The sequence below is a fragment of the Vespa crabro genome, chromosome 1 (assembly GCF_910589235.1).
Source record: "Vespa crabro chromosome 1, iyVesCrab1.2, whole genome shotgun sequence".
Taxonomy (NCBI): domain Eukaryota; kingdom Metazoa; phylum Arthropoda; class Insecta; order Hymenoptera; family Vespidae; genus Vespa; species Vespa crabro.
The window spans coordinates 23359672-23377905 of NC_060955.1; the positions used below are offsets into that span (position 1 = coordinate 23359672).

An 18234-nucleotide genomic window follows, 5' to 3' on the forward strand; every position below is an offset into this window, starting at 1 on the left:
AAAAAAATAAATAAATGAAAAAGCGCAAAAAAAAGCGAGCGAGCGAGCGAGCGAGAGAGAGAGAGAGAGAGAGAGAGAAGAACGAAAGAAATACATAAAATAAAACGATTCGTAAGAACCACGGAAATGATTATTGAAGCGTGAGGTAAAGGAAAAGAAAAGAAAAATAAATAAAAGAAAAGCGGGGGGAGGGGGAGGGTTAAAAAATAAAAGAAAGCATCTTCTTTCTACACTGAAAATAAGTACATAATAACAATATATATATATATATATATATATATATATATATGTATGTATGTATGTATGTATGTATGTATGTATGTATGTACTTATGTATATCGGGAATATCGTGTATTAATAATTATTCGAAATAAAGTGATATATAAGACTTGAGAGAAGAGAATATGTAAATTCTCGAGAGATCGGTGCCTCGGCCTTTCGATAGCGTCGCGGGCGCCGTATTGTATTTTTTGTAAGGCTCCTTTTGCCAGATTGTGATAGCCAAGTTCACGACTCCGTCGAAAATAGCCGAAGTACCAGGTCGCGCGAAAATGATTAAACAAAAGGGGAGGTGAGGGTGGGGGGTGGGAGCGACGAAACAAAAAGAAAAAAAAAAAGAAAAAAGAAAGAAGAAAGAAAGAAGGGAAAGAAAAATAAACGCAAGAGAAAAAAAGAAGGTGGGCGGGGGTTTTGGGAGGAGGGGGGAGAAGAAAAATGATAAGGAAGCGCTCGTGATAAATTAGATGAATATTTTCATTTCTTTTTATGAGAGACACTCACGTCCTATATGCATACGACTATATATATATATATATATATTATATATTATATATATACGTATGCATGTGTGTTTGTGTGTGTTTGTGTATGTGTGTACTTGTATGCGTGTATAATATTTATTCTTTATTTATATTGTATCGTCGTTGTTGTTACATTTTTTCTATCTTTTTCTTTTCTGTTTTTTTTTTTTTTTTTTTTTTTTTGTGTCTTTTAATATTAAGTTCTTCCAACGAAAGGCTATATAGAGTTATATTTAAAAGTTTAACCCGCCGTCTCGAACGATTAAAGAAATCCGTATATATCTCGATGTCTCATTGATAATATTTATTAAAGCGGACAAATTTAATTTTTTATATTCTTTAATTGTTATATTCGATGATTGTTAGAACAATTGTGTATTATATGTATATCATATCGTTCGGCCTAAACATTTTAACTCTTCGTAAATTATCGAAGGTTCATTGGTGGATTCTTTCGAATCGTTTTATCCTCGCACACGATTAAATGTAAAGAATTTGAGAAGAAATAGAAAGAAAGAAAAAAAGAAATAAAAAGAGTGGGAGAAAGAGAGAGAGAGAGAGAGAGAGAGAGGAAGAAATTAAAAAAGGAGAACCATCACCTTTTTCGTATTAATTTTTTTATCTATGAACTGCGATGGAGTGTATTACTTGTATGTATGTATGCGTATGTATGTATGCATGTGCATTGTACGTATGTGTGTATGCGTATGTATGTATATGTATGCGCGTATTTATGTATGTGTATGTGTGCATATGCGTGTGTGTGTGTGTGTATACGCCTGCGTATTAATTGTTGAATCTGGTATCCGCGATGCCAAAGATATATATATATATATATATATATATATATATATATATATATATATATATATATATAAAAGTCATGTAATAAAAAAAAAAAAATTGTGGTAAGATAATTATGAATATAATGTCAATGATATAACGATGAACTTGCTGGTGATAATCGTTATTGCTATCTCGTAACGTTTAATGTATATCAGTGTCGTGCAAAAAAAAAAAGGAAAAAAAAAAAAAAGAGCAGCAGAGCTCCTCGGTGTTGTGGGTATACATACTCGTTCCTAGCAACTCGTATGACAATTACTATTCGATACTAATCGTAAACATTGCATTGATCTACTTTACCCTACGTACTTTAAAAGATAAATAAATACACATTCTGTCCAATCTCATACGCGAATAATCCTCTCAATTATTTTATTCTAAGCCTTCTTCGCATCATCGATCCAATCCCCGTAGAAAAAAATTAAAAAAAAAAGAAAAGAAAAAAAAAAAGAAAAGAAAAGAAAAAAAACCAGACAAAAATAAAGGAAAAAAAAAAAAAAAGAAAAGAAAAAAAACCCGATCAATCAACCTTTGAAACAATTACAGCCAGAAAGAACTTCGTCGATTGCAATTAATATTCAGGTAGGATAGAATAATTCTATGTGATTTGTCATTCTTTTTTATTCTCTCTTTTTTTTTGTTTTTTTTTTTTTTTTTTTTCCATTAATTTTTCTTTCCTTATTTTACTTATTTATTTAATTTTGTTTCTCCCTTTTTGCTTTTGTTTCTCATTCATTTCTATACGATTCGAACACTGATTTATTGTATTATATTCTCAGAATGGTCTCGTACAAATTTTTAAAGTACACATACCTTATATATTTCTTATATAGTATTACAATTTAACGATCTCGTATAGAGGTACTTATTAATCTATATCTGAAGATTCACATAATATATATATATATATATATATATATATATATATATATATATATATATATCTATATATATATACATATATATATATACATATATATATATATATTTTATATTCGAAAGTATAATAATACGTGTCATGGTACGGAGTATTATTTTGAATAAAGCTTACTATACAAATTCTTCTCTCTTTTGTAAAAATAAAAAATGAAAAGACGGAAGAAAAAAGAAAAGAAAGAGAGAAAAAGAAAATAGAAAAACATTCGCTATATGGATTATTTAATGTATTTTGTTTAATCCATTTTAAGGATTTATTGAAACGTTCGGTAAATACTACTTTAACGCTATATTAGAGCCAACAGATAATGACTCTTAATTAGTCTCTCTCTTCTTAGTTAATTAACAGTAGCTATTGCTGCTGCTACTGCTGTTGCTGCTGCTACTACTACATCTGCTGCCGCCTTTGATAAATACGCATTGATCTTGTAAAGACATATAAGCGCGTATTTATATTATCTATACGACTTTTAAACATTATATATATATATATATATATATATGTTTAAAATATTCATTATATTCTATAAAGCTTTTTTTCTTTTTTTTCTGCATTTTTTTTTCTTTTTTCTTTTTTTTTCACGTTTAATGATTGCATCGTGCACCAACGCATATAATCAGAACAATAATTGTGAAGGAATAATCTGTATATATTTTTTTAAAAAGATATTATATGTACGTTTTAATTATAACAGTCCAGCAAAACACTTTTGGCTTTATTACATTATAAAATAGTTAAAATCCTGATAATTATATACGACGTAAACTAACACGTAGCATGTCTGACTAGCTCAAAAATGTATAATGTTCTGGACAGTCCGTTTAAATATATATTGCGGCTTCTTAATCAGCTAAAAAAATTCGTCAGTATAATATATATATATATATAATCAATGTATATTAGTTTTTATATCAAATAATTTGATTATAATGAACATTGTGTTAGGCAACATTGCACCTTACTACTACTATTACTATATTTAAACTGGACTATATAATCGGAAGTATTTAAGTTTTTAAATATGTTATTCGGACTAACACTTATTCTAAATTGATATATAATCATTTTTCATTCTGAATATTTTTTCTATCAAAAAAATGCATTGCTTATTTATTATTATTATTATTATTATTACCATTATTACTATTATCATTATCATTATCATTATCAGTATCATTATCATTAGCATTATTATTACTTTCATTTTTATTTTCATTTTCTTTTTTTAATTTTTTTTTTTTTCCTTTTTTTTTGTTTTTTTTTTTTTTTTATTTTTCTTTTCTTTTAATAACTCGGAATGCTATATAAAATACTATCAAATCAAACAAAAGAATGATTTACAATCAAAAGCATTAAGAGCTTTATCAAATATAAAAATTTTTGTATTATCGAAGCACCAACTAATTCTCTTGCTCGTTGATAAACTTGTGCAAAAATTCTTTACATTTATCAACGCTAAACTAACTCTTTCTGTTTTTCTTTTTCCTTTTTTTTTCTTTTTTTCTTTTTTTTTTTTTTTTTTTTCTTTTCTTACTTTCAGAAAAGTAAAGCTTTACTTATTTATTTATTTATTAATTTATTTACTTGTTCGTTTCTAAATAGCTATAATAGAATTGTTCGTTCGATATAAAATCTGATTGAATGAAAGGAGCATGAACACAAGTATATTACTGCATGAGATAGATATGATACATGTCTACATACATATGGAAACATGTTTTTTTACAAGCCATCGAATGTTCTTATATAATAGCAATCCTCATTATTTTCTTCACGCATAATCCCTACTTCAAGAAACTTTAAATCTTTGAGATTCATAGCATGGCCATTAATTGATCGATATTTGCATACCATATTAATTACATATATATATATATATATATATATATATATATATATATATATATATATATATATCTAACTATCTGTTTATTTTTCAGATAGATCACGAGACCACAGATTACAGTAATAATGTAATGCATTTCTATTACTATAGTAAATAACGTTAATAAACGGTTATAAGAAAGACAAATACTAATTATTAAAAAGTTGCCTTATATAATAACAATGTGCATGTACACGTGCACGCACACACGTATACACACATGGACATACTAGAGTAATGCTTATTTGATATCAAATAGCATATGCAATACATATTACTGATTCTTTAATTGAGATTTGGTTCTGTCATTGAATTGCACCAGATTAACTAACTTGCCAGTGTGTATATATATATATATATATATATATGTATGTGCATATGCATATATATATAAATACACATACACACACATATATATATATATATATATGCCAACTGTAGATAAATGCAACGAATATATACGATAAAAAAAACAATGATTTAAAAATAAGATATAAGTGCTAAATTGAAAATATGATATTGACTACGTTTAATATGACTTGCATATTATTGCAAAAACATAATTTAATCTAAAAATTCAATTTGCAAGGCCGTCAAGAAGGAATCGATCGATTATTATAATTATTATTTATAATCCTAAATATCTTTCTTTCTCTGTTAATCATTCAACAATATAAGAAAAAAGAAAATGTATGTTATCAATGAAGATTCATAGAAAAATAATGATCTGTTTACCGTGTGCGTCCGTTGTTTTTAATCACTTAATTACAATCGGACCTTCAATTCCTCCATTCTCTGTTTTATTCTTTTTCGCATCTCCTTGTATCTACAATCAAAATCAAAAAAGAAAAAGAAAAAGAAAAAAGAAAAAAAAAAGAAAAAAGAAAAGAAAAAAAAGAAAGAAAAAAAAAACAGAAAAGAAAAATATGTCAGTCAATTATAATTAATTGATATAATAATTCATAAAAAATTACTAACTTTTCTTTTAAAAGTACAATCTGTCGTTCTTCCTCATAATGATAACGTTGCAATATACCATGGCATTCTGCTAATGATAGATTAAGGAACTGTGCAACATCTGAACTGATTTCAGGTGTAGAAAGTTTATCGACCAAAAATAATCTTGCTACATTTTCATGTGGCCCCAATACTACTCTCACTTCCAATGGATACTCGTCGTCTCTCAATCTTCTTTGCTCTGTACATTAAAATAATTGAAGTGTTATAAAATATATATATATATATATATAAAATAATAAAAAAAAAGAGAAAATATATATATATAAAAAAAAAAAAAAGGAAACATGTATACAAACTTACCACCATTATCGCGGACTACGAACAATGCAAAGTTATCCGATTTAGCGTCCACTTTATATTTGTCGAGCATAAGATTAATAACCTCTTGCGTGTTTACTAAACTCGTAACCCAAACAGACATTTGAGAACCATGTGGTGGTGTAAAGAAACTAGTTTCTCGATTATAGAAATGACCATTTATTGAACAACGACGTCTTAATCGGCTACGTGATTGACGTCGACCACCTGGTCTACGTCGAATTGCGGTGGATCCTTGTTTACGTCTTAGAACAACGCCGTCCAACTGAAATAAATCAATTAATATTATAGAATAATAACGAGAGGATGAATAAAACGGGGAAAGGAAAAAAAGAAAAAACAAAAAAAAAAGACCCCCCCAACAAAAAAGGAAACAATCGTTACCTCCAAACCACTATCAGTTGACATTGTCATGTTATCATCTTCTCTAAATTGCAGAGAATTTACAGAATCCGTATCACTGTCTGTACGATGCCGTTGAAGACAATCTGGACCGGACATTGAACGATTTAAGCCCTTTTCTATCCAACTATCGTCAGTACTAATAGATCTATTACCAATAACATTCTTTTCCAAATTATCGAAATATTCTACCCTACGAAGAGTACCGTTCCGATTTGGTGTCCCATGATAAATAGGCGTATCAGTGCTGGAAGAACTACCAATGCTATGTGTCGGTGTACTATTTATACTACTATCATTACCCCTATTAACATGATGATTAGGACTATTTGTTTCGGAATTATCACGAGAATCTGTTTTATCGAAACTTGATTCAGAAGAATGAACTGATGTTTCGTTATTAGAACTTATCGATGGAAGATTTTCAGGCATCGTCGAATACAATTTATTACCCTCGTCTACCTTTCGTTCAACCTAAAATAATTAATATATTAAAACAATCTTAATCCGTATAATATATAAAAATGATTAAATTTTTTATATCAAACCTGAAGTAATTCATCTAATTCATCCCATTCCATGGTTTTAACATCTAATTTCATAGGCAATGTCAAACTTTTTAAATGATCGGGAGATTGCGGAATTGACTTTGCATTCCCTTCCGTGTCACATTCCGATGTACTCTTCAACGTGATATCAGTTTTATCTTCGTCCTCCAAATCCTATTTTTTATATTGAATAGTTATAGAAAATGATTTCAAATAAAAAAAAAAAAAAAATTATATATCATATAAAATTAATATTAACAAACCTCAGAGACACTACGTCTACAAGAATTTCTATTACGTGCAGTAACAACAGTACGTTGATCATCGTCTTCTTTCAAATGAATAACACCTCGAACACCCCAATATATTCTCAAGGCACCTTCCAATATTAATCTTCCATTGACCTATTTTCATAATTTATTTCGAATATACGCGAAGCATAAAAAATATCTGTTAGTTATGATTAATTTGAATAAATTGAATAAAGAAAAACCTTACCTCGCGACTTCGGATTCCACCACTTTTACCTTCGTAATACTGATTAAAAACTTTCAATTTTGATTCTAAATGTGACCTATTCATAAACATATATATATATATATATATATATACATATAAGATTTCATTAAAATTTTATACTTTTAAAATAATAATAAAAAAAGAAATAAGAAAATAACATGATTATAAATAAATGCATTACCTCGGTAACGATGGACGAACTTCTTTTTTTCCAAAACTTGTATGTGATTCTACTCTTGTACCATGACCAAATAATTGAGGTCCAAAAAGAGCACCATAACATGGTACATGGCAGTATGGTACTCCTTTGTGCTAAGATAGACAAATATTAAATTAGATTGTTAATATGACTGATATTAATCCTAAACAAAAAAAAAAAAAAAAAAAAAAAAAAAAAACAAAAAAAAAGGAAAAAAAAAAGAAAAGGAGAAAAAAGAAAAATCTTTTACCTCTGCATGTTGCCCAGGATTCAAACGCTTTCCACATTCCTCACAGCGTAAACATTCTGGATGCCAATCATATCCTAAAGATTGCTTACGTTCCGCTATGAATAACAAAGTATAATGAATAAAACTTGAGGTGAAAGAATTTTCTTTAAAATTTTTTTTATCCGTACACATATTTTTTCTATTAAGATAATAACATAACGATGATAAAATTAATGACAATAAGATTTATATAATGGGATAAAATAAAAGTGTTCAATGACATTCTCAATTCTTTTTCTTTTTTTTTTTTTTTTTTTTTTTTCTTTCCAATATATAATAAATTAAGATCACACAGTTTTTTCCTTCCAAATGACGTATTTCGTGTATTTGTGTGAAAAAAGGAAAAGAAAAAAAAAAAAAGAAGAAGAAAAAAAATTTAATCTAAATACAGCGGCAATTGTCAAAGTCAAATCTTTATATTATAATGATAAAATAAAAGATCTTACCAAAATAAACAGGTTTTCCACATTTATGGCACTTCCACATGACGGCAAATTATCATTAAATAGTTAAAATAAAGATGGGAATAATTATATTAACGTTAAATCATTTTGTTTATGTTATTCCTATTCCATTGTATTGAATATGACATTCTGATTAATTAAGTCTATCACTAATAAGGTAATCTACAGAGAAATAATGAATTACGATTTCCAATTGCGTTCCAAAACCAACTGAAACTATCTCCTCTAGTACGACTTGCCTGTCATAGATTTATATCAATATTTTTATTTTATTTTTACAAAAACAAAATGGCGTTCAGTACGTTAATACAAAAAAAAAAAAAAAAGAAAAAAGAAAAAGAAAAAGAAATCTGAAAATATATAACGATTAAAATTAACAATATCATTTCTAATGCGCGAATACAAATAATAATAGGGATTTTCTTTTGTCAACAAATTTCACCAATGACAAAATATCTCTTACCGATAATTCCTACACGCTATTGGTCCATACATTTTCACATGTGAAATAATATCAGAATATATGTGAAAGATTGAATATTTGATTGAAATATTAAAAATTGTATATATTTTATTTATATGAATAATAATCTTGTTTATTTGAAAAAAAAAAAAAAAAAAAAGAAATATCACATTTGTCATACAACTAAGATGAGTAGGTTTATTTAATCATTAGAACGTAACGAATTTAATAAAGATGTTTGATATAAAAAAAAAAAAAAAGAAAAAAAAAGAAAAATAATAATAATAAAGATATTTGATTGATATTTAACAAAATATATACGGATATATTTATATATATATACACGTATACACACACATATATTTAAGAAACTAAACATATATTATACAATAATTCTTATTTTATGAAATATTCTTGTTAAGTGTACGTTCCATAAGTTCCAATTGTTTTCGTTCTATTTTTTCATTATGATTTCTGATAGATTCTTCTATAATCCTACGTTGTTCCTTGTCGTCTTTAGGATAATATTCATTTCTTTCTTTTATCACCCATTCTTCGAAATTTTCTGGTTGATTAAAATAATGAAACATTATTACGGGAAAGGCCATGTATAATGACATTTTAAAAATTTCTAACTGCCAGCTTCCCATATTCTATTATTCTGTAAAATATATAATTTAAATATATAAAGACAATAAATAAATCAATATATAATGTCATTTAAAAATCAAACATCAGACAAGTTTATATGTGTATAACATAACATTGTATAAAATTATTCAAATTACGTACTATCACAGTTGCAATAACAAATAATAAGTTTAGAAATTTCTTGAACAATATTAAATCGTACGATTTAAATGTTAATACTTTGCGGAAACTTATAATAAATAAATGTTCGAAAGGAGGTTATAAATTTTACTGTGACGCTCTTTCATTGCTCACTTCAGTTCAATGTGAAGATTTTAAATAGTGATTTTCCAACGATTTCGATCGGTTATAATATCGATAAAGAAAACTCGCATGATTTCGTATTTTTCTTTTTCTTCCTTTCTCTTCTTTTTTTCTTTTTTTGTGTTTTTTGTTTCTTTTAAATAATCGACAAATTAATAAATAAAAATACGTATTAGTACTCGTGACTACTTGACTTAACTTTTTTTTATTTAATCGTGCGTCGTTCAAATGATACTTTGATTATTGATTGTTATTTTTATTTTTTATTTGAAGAAAAAAATAAAAAAAAAAAATATATATATATATATATATATATATATATATATACATAAAGCTACGTACTTCGATTTAAATTTATCCGAATAACACTTCATTAAAGAACATTCTTTTAATCTTAAATCTATATAATTTATGAATCTGTTTTGCTGAACTTGTAGTTTATGGTTAAAAAAAAAAAAAAAAAGAAAAGAAAAAAGAGAAAAAAGAAAAAAAAAGAGAGAGAGAGAGAGAGAGGAAAAAGAAAGAAAGAAAGCGTCTTTCCCCTCTCCTCTAAAACAAGAATGCAAGACGCTTAAAGACGCGATGCATTTTAAGTGAGCAAGCTTTTGTAGAAGTTAATAATCAATGTTTTAATTATTTAATTTTGTTCGTTTTATTTAATATAAATTTGTATAGTTATTATCATGGAAGCTTTGTTACCTTCGGAAATAGCTCGATTAGTGTTTGGTAAATAATATTTATGCATTATTTTTATATTATCTCTGTTAACCTCTTTCTGTAGAAAATATATAAATAACATTAAATGAATGGTATTATTGTAAATATTAGTTTTCTTCTTCTTTTTTTTTTTTTTTTATCTTTGTGTTAAAATAAAATGTATCGTTTGAACGAGGATAATAATGAATTAGATGTTTATTGATATGAACGGGAAGTAATTTTTTTTTTACAATTTTTGTATAGAGAATAATTATATATATATATATATTTTTTTGTTTTTGTATAATATGAAAAATATATAGGGAACGTTAAAAGTAAATTTTTTTAATCATTTCTCATTAAATTAGGATATCTGGAGGATCATGATTGTAATGATGCTGCCAGGGTATTCTTAGAAACATCTCCACATCTTCAAGAATGTCGTAATGCATTATCAAAAGGAAGACGTTTTAATACTCGTATCAGTGGATTAACTTTAATAGATATTGTTGAAAAATATTCGGCAATGAGTGTTATGAGTAAGTTAAAATAATTATTTTTATACGAGCTAAATGTCCTAAGAATATAATCATAAATAGTTTTTATTGGCATTTTATATGATTATATCATTAGTACAGGAACGTTTAAACAAAATCACGGATAGTGAACATTTAAAGCATTGTGGAGATCTGTTAGAACAATTAAAATTTTTAGTAGAAGAAACACGTGGGCAACGGTTCGTTGTAAATATCAATGTGCCTTCACAGGTACACAATTTTAGTATAAAATTATTATATTTTCATTGTCAAAAGAAATTTAATAAGAAGCTAAATATTATTATATTTAACGTATAAAACAGAAAGTTAAAAAGATTTAGTTAATTATAGGCTAACCAGCAAGCATTAAGTGGATCTCCAATAATATCAGGCAGTAGAAAAAAGAGGCATCACAGCAATAACGAGAAAGAACGGCACAAAGCTAATGCAAAATCATCTAATCCAGTTTGTCAGGAATCTGGTTTAATGTCAAATCATGGTAAGATTAAATATATCTATTAGTATTATTTCAGGGATATTTTAATTGTCTATATAATAATAAATATTTACCTTTATCAATAAAACAATAGCAATTGGTTGCGAAGCAACAGCTCTTGAAAGTTTACCTGGACATACAGAAGCAATAAAGCATACAGAAAAATGTGACGATGTACAAAGTGACATTAATAATGCAGTGGGACAATCAATGCAATCCAATTCTAGGAAAAATAGTTTGACAGATAGCAATCATACCACGGATAGCAGAGATAAAGTTGCAGTATCGGATTCGGGTAAATATTATCAAAAAAGAAAAAAGAACTTCTTTATTTATAACCAAATATCCTTTAAATATGTATATTTTAGGCGATAATATTGATACTAGAAATTTTAATGTAAACATCATTAATGAAAACAAATGTAGGAAAGATGACGTTGTAAAAGTTACTACCATGAATGAAAAGTGTACCACAGGGACAAATACAGAAGAATTGTTATCTTTTTCTAATACAGAGGTTCAAACTACACCTTGTGAATTGCTTGATTATGAATCGGAGTCTAACGACGAGCCTATTCAAAACCTTAGTGTAAGTATTTTTTTTTTTAAATCTTATATTACATTTTTTTAGTTTTAGCAATAATTATCTTCTTTTTTTTTTTTTCTTTCTTTCTTTCTTTCCCTCTCTCCCTCTCCTCAGTTGTTGACAAAGGAATTGTTAAATCGAACGGAATTACAAGAACGTATCGCCGAAAATATAAATAAAGCGATTCTTCCGACTGATACATTTCTAAGGGAAGAAAAGGAAATTTTAAATGAATCCACAGGTTATGAACTAAATACATCGGTCGTATCTGAGTTAAATAATGCTATTAAATCAATAGTAGAAGCAACAGAATCTGATCCAGTGTTTGAACAATTTCTGGATGAAATCATTGGAAAAAACATAGAAACAGACACAAGTCCTGACGAGGATATTGATGTTAAATCAACTCCTACAGATAGGCAAGTATTATTTTAATATTGCTTTATTTTTGCTATAATATGATTAATAATATAACAATTTAAATTTGTATTTATTTTTCAATGACAATTGGATTTTAATTAAACAGGTCAGAAGAAAAACGAATGGAAATTGATAATATTGGGATTGCATTACCAGAACAGACAGTTGTTGGAGCTAAATCGTCTAATGAAATAACTTCAACAGAAGTGCCATTGAAACAAAGGCTTCGTAGTTCTTCTAGACAACAAACTGCTAGAATAGAAGATGAGATTTATAAACAAAAGGAACAAAGTGCTTTGGAAGATCAGAATGCAGCAGCTATTTTAAGTATTATAAATGCTAACATAACGAATACGCACGTTAGACCGGAAAATGATAAAAGTAATGATAACAAAGAATCGTGCACGGCAGAAACTAATAATGATAAAAAATCTCCAGCCTCTGTACCTAGTAACAGTAATGCTGACTTATCTGAAAAATATTCTACGCAAATGGAAAATCAGAAAATGGATAATATTATTGCAAACAAAGAAACAGAATCTAAACCAAAGAGATCAATGGTCAAACGTCCACGACCTACAAAAATTAAACGAGAATCTGAAATCAATTCTAATGATTTAATCTCGGAACAAGATATTATGACTATGCCAACATTGGTATTGTGCTCGAAGGAAGAGATAACTAATATTCGAGCTTTAAATCCATCTTATTCGATTGGAAATATTCATCCTATTACTTCTAATTCTACTTCACATTTTATTCCAATAATGCCTAAAGATCCTAACAAAACTAAAGAATCAGTGGAAACTTTGTATGTTAGAACAGTAAATGTACCACAAAAATATGTATTGCCAACAACTGTACAAAATATACAAGAAGACGCAAAGAATTTATCAAATAGTAAGGTACAATCATCATCTCAAAAAGAAAACATTGCTCATAGCAAATTAAAGCCTATACAAAATATTGACAAATTGATACAAAATACATGTAATCCTATTTTTCTAGATCCAATTGAAACAAATAAATTAGTGAGTATGGAATCAATAACACTTTATAGCACAGAAAATAGTATTAAAACATCTTTGAATAGTACAAATATGCCTATAATTAACGTTGAAGAGAACATCAGTTTGTCGGGAATAGAATTATCTCCTTATTTGAAGTTTAATTCTAAATCTAATCAAAGCCATAATTTGTCAGATATTGATCTGGTACTTATGGAAAATTTTAAAACATTCACACAATCTGCACCGAATGAAAGTAAAGAACAGAATGTTATGACGTCTAAAAAGACTGAAGGTGATATAATTAATAAACGAACACCAAGATCTTTATTAAAACATAGGGCGAAAACACATAGGCTCAGTTTATCTACTCCTCGAAGGAATAGCCATGTAAGAACGCTTGATTTTAATACGCCAACGAAATTAATACATTCCGCTTCAAAGATGCAAGATAATGAAAATTTGAGCTGTTCTCCCAAGTTATTAAGACCTATGAAATCAGTTCGTAGAACTTCTCTCTTCAAATCACCGCCGTTCACTAATTCATCTGTAACAATACCAACGTTTCAAAATGCATTAAATATTGGACAATCTAATGAAATACCTATAGCAACTAGAAGTCCTATTCCAAAACTTATGGGAGGTTGGGAAAAATATAATGGTGTAGGTGTAATCATAGATGATCCATCACCTTGTAAAAGCAATGGTATTAATTCTCCTATATCAATAAATAAATTTCAAAGATCTAAGACAATAGCAAAAAGTTGGGATGCAGATTTGCGTAAGTGTTTACAGACAAGCGATGAGAGATCTACATCGACAGTAAGTAACAAAAAGAAGAAAAAAGTTACTGAAAGTAAAAATAATATCGCATGTAAAAGTTCAAAACGTAATTTGCAATGCTTAAAGACTAAAGGTAGGAAAAAATCTAATGACGAAAGAGCTATAGTTGATGTAAAGAAACAATATGTTGAAAAAGAGGATGAAGAATTAATAACCAGTGTACAAGATGTTAAAAAGAATAAAACAGATGTACCAATGGAAATGAGCAATAAGCCACTTTCTAAGGATCTATTAAGTAATACGAACAGAGAAGTAACAAGTGGTACAGATAATTCTTGTGTTTTAGAGAAGATAGAGACGGGCACAGATACGTGCACGATTAAATCGACTTGTCCTGTAGCTGTAGTAGAAAACAACATTACAACAGGTACAAACAATAAGGAAACAACTGAGAAAAAGATTGTGAAAAAATATGTACAATTAAAAACATTAAAGACAAATTTAAGAAAATCAGAAAAAGAGAAAAATGTTACAAATAATGTATTGCCTACTATAGAAGTTGTTCCAATATCTGAATCTCTGAAAGGCAATGTTGAAAATATTCAACAGATTGTTCCAATATCTGATATAATAGATTTAGAAACACCAAGAAAATTTGGAAATTCTTCTGGAATACCTTCAACGCCTCGTTTACTTAGTCCAAATAGCAATATTATTCCATCGTTTATTAAAACCAGCGATGATTCGACCAAAATACGTAGCTTAATAAATACACCGGAATTTCCAACTACACCTTGCATTGCATTGACTCCAAAACATTGCGAGGAAAATACGCGCGATGTTATAAAAAAAGGAATATATAATGGTTGTATATCGCCTTATTATAAACCAAGTACAGAACATGTAAATCCCTGTGATTCTGAAAAAACAATAAAAATTGATATGAAATTTGATAACGATGCAACGAAACATTTGGCTATCCCAATTTCTGACACTAAGTCAATTGGTACAACTCAATTGGCACTAAATACGGACAATGGTTATGATAATGTATCTGTTTCTACTAAGCTTGAAATAACACAGTTTGAAGTAATCAAAGAAAATTTGCCAAAGGATGAAGCTGTCAAAGAACTTAAAATATCCTCTAAAACTAAGGACATTACGTCTGCTAATTTGAATACAACTCCTATGCAAAATGATGAAAGTGATAATAAAGTTGTTACATTAATTAATGAAAAATCTCTCAGTATTCGTGAAAATTCAACTGATAGCGACACATCTTCATCCTCTTCATCATCGTCGTCGTCATCATCTTCTTCTTCTACTAATTCCAATATTACCGATACATCCAAACCATTCTCATGTAATAAAAAATACAAAAAGACTCCTAATAAAATATATACAGATACAAGCAATGATTCTATATCAAAGGTAAATGCATCTGGCAATAATTCTATGCATGATATATCTGTAAACTTAAAGAATGATTTGATCAAAGATAAAGCGATATCAAGTGTATCAAATATATCAACTAATATAATGGAAGTTGAGAAAGCATCCATGGATATTATAATCAAATCTGAATCTTCTCCAGCTAAGTTACTTTCTTTAACAAAAAGTGAAGAACAATTGGAATCTACTTTAAAGGAAACTCCTGCTAAGGATGAGAATTTGTTGCCGGAAGAAGATATATCTGACACTCCTAGCAGTTCAAAAATTGGTATAGACAATGTAACAAATTTATCTTCAAAGATATCTGCATTTATTACCTCAGAAAATGAAAAATTAACAAATGCAAATTCTTCGATACCACAAATTTCCGATATGAATAATAAAGTCGTACAAAAATCACAAATAATAAATATACAGAATATATCGCTTGACAGGTCTACTTTTTTACCATTGGCAGAATATGCAAATCATCAAAATAATAAGCAAAAAATATTAAGTACGGATGAGCATGCAAGACAATTGGAACAAAAACGTCAACGTATGATAGCGAAGCTTAAACAAATTCCAAAATCGAATGTAACTCTTGCAAAAAATAGATCTAAACAAAATATATTATCGATAAAGAACAGAAATAATTGTATAAGTAAAAATAATCGACTAAAGAATAAAATAACAAATAGAATAAGAACTAGAGAAAAACGATTTGAAAAGAATTTCGATAAGAATACTAATAATAGAGAAAATACGGATGAACGAGTTTCTGTAATTAATAATGTTGTTGTTACAAATATTCAAGATATAAATAAAGAAGATAGTGACAAAAAGATGTCTATTACAGATTCATCGGATAAATGTAACAAGGATATTCAAAATAATAAAAAAAATGTTTTAATGGAAGCAAATTCTACAGTAAATACATTAATATCAACACAAAAAAAAATAAATATGGAGTCAAAAACTAATGTGGATGAATATAATAATGCTATTCATACTACATCTCAAAATGATAGTATTGAAAGTGATCAAGTAAATAATGAAAAAGTAAGCGAACAAGAGTTATCAAAAGAATATTTATCCGGTATTAACAAAGATAAAAAGCTAATTATGGAAAATAACGACATGATAAACAAATATAATATTAAAGGTAATACAATTATTGCAATAAAACATGTTGAAAAAGTAGAAGATATATTGAAGGCTAAAGTAAATCAAGTAAAACGTGATTTATTCAGCGATGAAGAAAATGAACGAAAATCTCATGCATCAGATGATATGATCTCGAAAGATCTTCAAATTGAAAAGAAAGATGAACATATTTTAAATAATAACGAAGTTATAAATGCTGTAGAAACTATTAAATCACAAGATTCAAAAGAGGTATTGTCTTGTGTTCTTGAATGTTTACAGCTAGTACCGGCAAGCAAAACTGATAATCATAAAGAAAAAAATGATAACAATCAATCTGAAGAGGAAATTGATTTAAATACAACTGGACCTAGTTCTGTAGAATATCACTTTGTTTATGATGACAGTATATCAACGAAAAAAAGAAGAAGAAGATACAGTAGCAATGAATTAAAACAGCATGTAAATGTTCAACTCAGCAATGAAAATTATAGAGAAGTTATAAAAACTATGACGGCTACTGATTATCAAGAAATATTCAATATGAATCCAAAATCTAAGAAGAAACCGATCAACAAGAAGTTGCCTGTAAAAAATTCACAAACGAGTAATATAAAATCTAATAACAACAATTTTATCTTAAAGGATAATTGCACCAAGCCATTAGCCACGTCTTCGCCCGTAGACAAGCCTATATTAGCAAAATTAAAAAAGACGACGAGCAAAATTATGCCGATAAATGATAAGAATAATGTATCAGAAAAAGTAAAAGTGCAATCTGACAAAAGTAAAACACAAAAAGGTAATTGAATATTTGTATATTTTATATTAAAAAAGAAAAAAAAAAAATTTACAAATATTCATCTTTTTGTTTAATTTACAAATATTCATTTTATTGCTTAATTTACAAATATTTATTTTTCATGAGTAAAGTAAAATTGATTTCAGACAATTTAACTACAAAGAATCATAAAAGGAAATTATCAGAATCTAAAGAGGACGCAAAGGTTTGTTATTAATTGGCATAAGTTAATTTTTTTTTTTTTTTTTTTTTTTTTTTTTTTTTTTTAATCTATTTATATGTGTACAAATTGTGTACAAAAATAATTGTTTGCAGGTTGAAAAAAAACGCATATATGATCCACAAGTATTATTAAGCAATATGAACTTAGATGAATTTTTGACGTCTGTTCATGGACCTACATGAATATCATATGCTCTCTTGCTATATCCAAATGTTATATATATATATTATATATTGTATGTGTATATATATATATATATATATATATAATATTATATGTATACATATAATAATAAACTATATATACATATAATATTATATATATTAATATATAATGTTATATGTATTATATAATATTTATAGCGCACGCACGCACACACGTGTATCTGTGTGTATGTGTATGTATATTGTAGGTTTTACTATGTAAATATTGTTAATTAAGTTATGTAAAATATTATACATTGTTTT

At 27.5% G+C, this 18234-nt stretch overlaps 2 protein-coding genes and 1 long non-coding RNA gene across 7 annotated transcripts; 1 reads left to right on the forward strand and 2 right to left on the reverse strand.

Moving 5' to 3' along the window:
• Positions 1 to 4136: 4136 nt before the first annotated feature.
• On the reverse strand, positions 4137 to 8465 carry LOC124427260 (ras association domain-containing protein 2). Its single transcript, XM_046969939.1, has 10 exons — positions 8207 to 8465; positions 7722 to 7816; positions 7454 to 7584; positions 7252 to 7327; positions 7017 to 7157; positions 6754 to 6927; positions 6188 to 6679; positions 5786 to 6068; positions 5444 to 5663; positions 4137 to 5291 (listed from the first exon to the last, which is right to left on the reverse strand). The coding sequence occupies exons 1-10, from the start codon at positions 8244 to 8246 to the stop codon at positions 5231 to 5233; spliced, it is 1713 nt and encodes a 570-aa protein (XP_046825895.1). The 5' UTR covers positions 8247 to 8465; the 3' UTR covers positions 4137 to 5230.
• A 520-nt stretch (positions 8466 to 8985) lies between these two features.
• LOC124425873 lies at positions 8986 to 9626 on the reverse strand. The gene is made up of 2 exons (XR_006942595.1): positions 9480 to 9626; positions 8986 to 9348 (listed from the first exon to the last, which is right to left on the reverse strand). It is a non-coding gene; the product is annotated as an uncharacterized LOC124425873 (long non-coding RNA).
• A 367-nt stretch (positions 9627 to 9993) lies between these two features.
• LOC124425850 (bromodomain-containing protein DDB_G0270170-like) lies at positions 9994 to 18065 on the forward strand. Of its 5 annotated transcripts, XM_046966847.1 has the most exons (11): positions 9994 to 10367; positions 10706 to 10876; positions 10971 to 11104; positions 11225 to 11372; positions 11464 to 11664; positions 11738 to 11958; positions 12070 to 12374; positions 12482 to 13275; positions 13384 to 17544; positions 17691 to 17749; positions 17860 to 18065. In XM_046966847.1, exons 1-11 carry the CDS (start codon positions 10325 to 10327, stop codon positions 17947 to 17949), a joined length of 6327 nt encoding a protein of 2108 aa, XP_046822803.1. In that variant the 5' UTR covers positions 9994 to 10324; the 3' UTR covers positions 17950 to 18065. The 5 variants fall into 5 exon arrangements, with proteins under 5 accessions (XP_046822803.1, XP_046822787.1, XP_046822794.1 ...); XM_046966831.1 differs by having other exon boundaries at positions 12482 to 17544; XM_046966838.1 differs by having other exon boundaries at positions 10971 to 11080; positions 12482 to 17544.
• Positions 18066 to 18234: the final 169 nt, after the last annotated feature.

Coding starts and splice junctions, on each gene's coding strand:
- LOC124427260 (XM_046969939.1), bottom strand. CDS start 8,246: ATGTGGAAGTGCCATAAATGTGGAAAACCTGTTTATTTTG. Junction 6,928..7,016: donor GTAGACGTAGTGTCTCTGAG/GTTTGTTAATAT, acceptor TATAAAAAATAG/GATTTGGAGGACGAAGATAA. Junction 6,069..6,187: donor CAACTGATAGTGGTTTGGAG/GTAACGATTGTT, acceptor GATTTATTTCAG/TTGGACGGCGTTGTTCTAAG.
- LOC124425850 (XM_046966831.1), top strand. CDS start 10,325: ATGGAAGCTTTGTTACCTTCGGAAATAGCTCGATTAGTGTTTG. Junction 10,877..10,970: donor TTCGGCAATGAGTGTTATGA/GTAAGTTAAAAT, acceptor TTATATCATTAG/TACAGGAACGTTTAAACAAA. Junction 11,959..12,069: donor AGCCTATTCAAAACCTTAGT/GTAAGTATTTTT, acceptor CCCTCTCCTCAG/TTGTTGACAAAGGAATTGTT.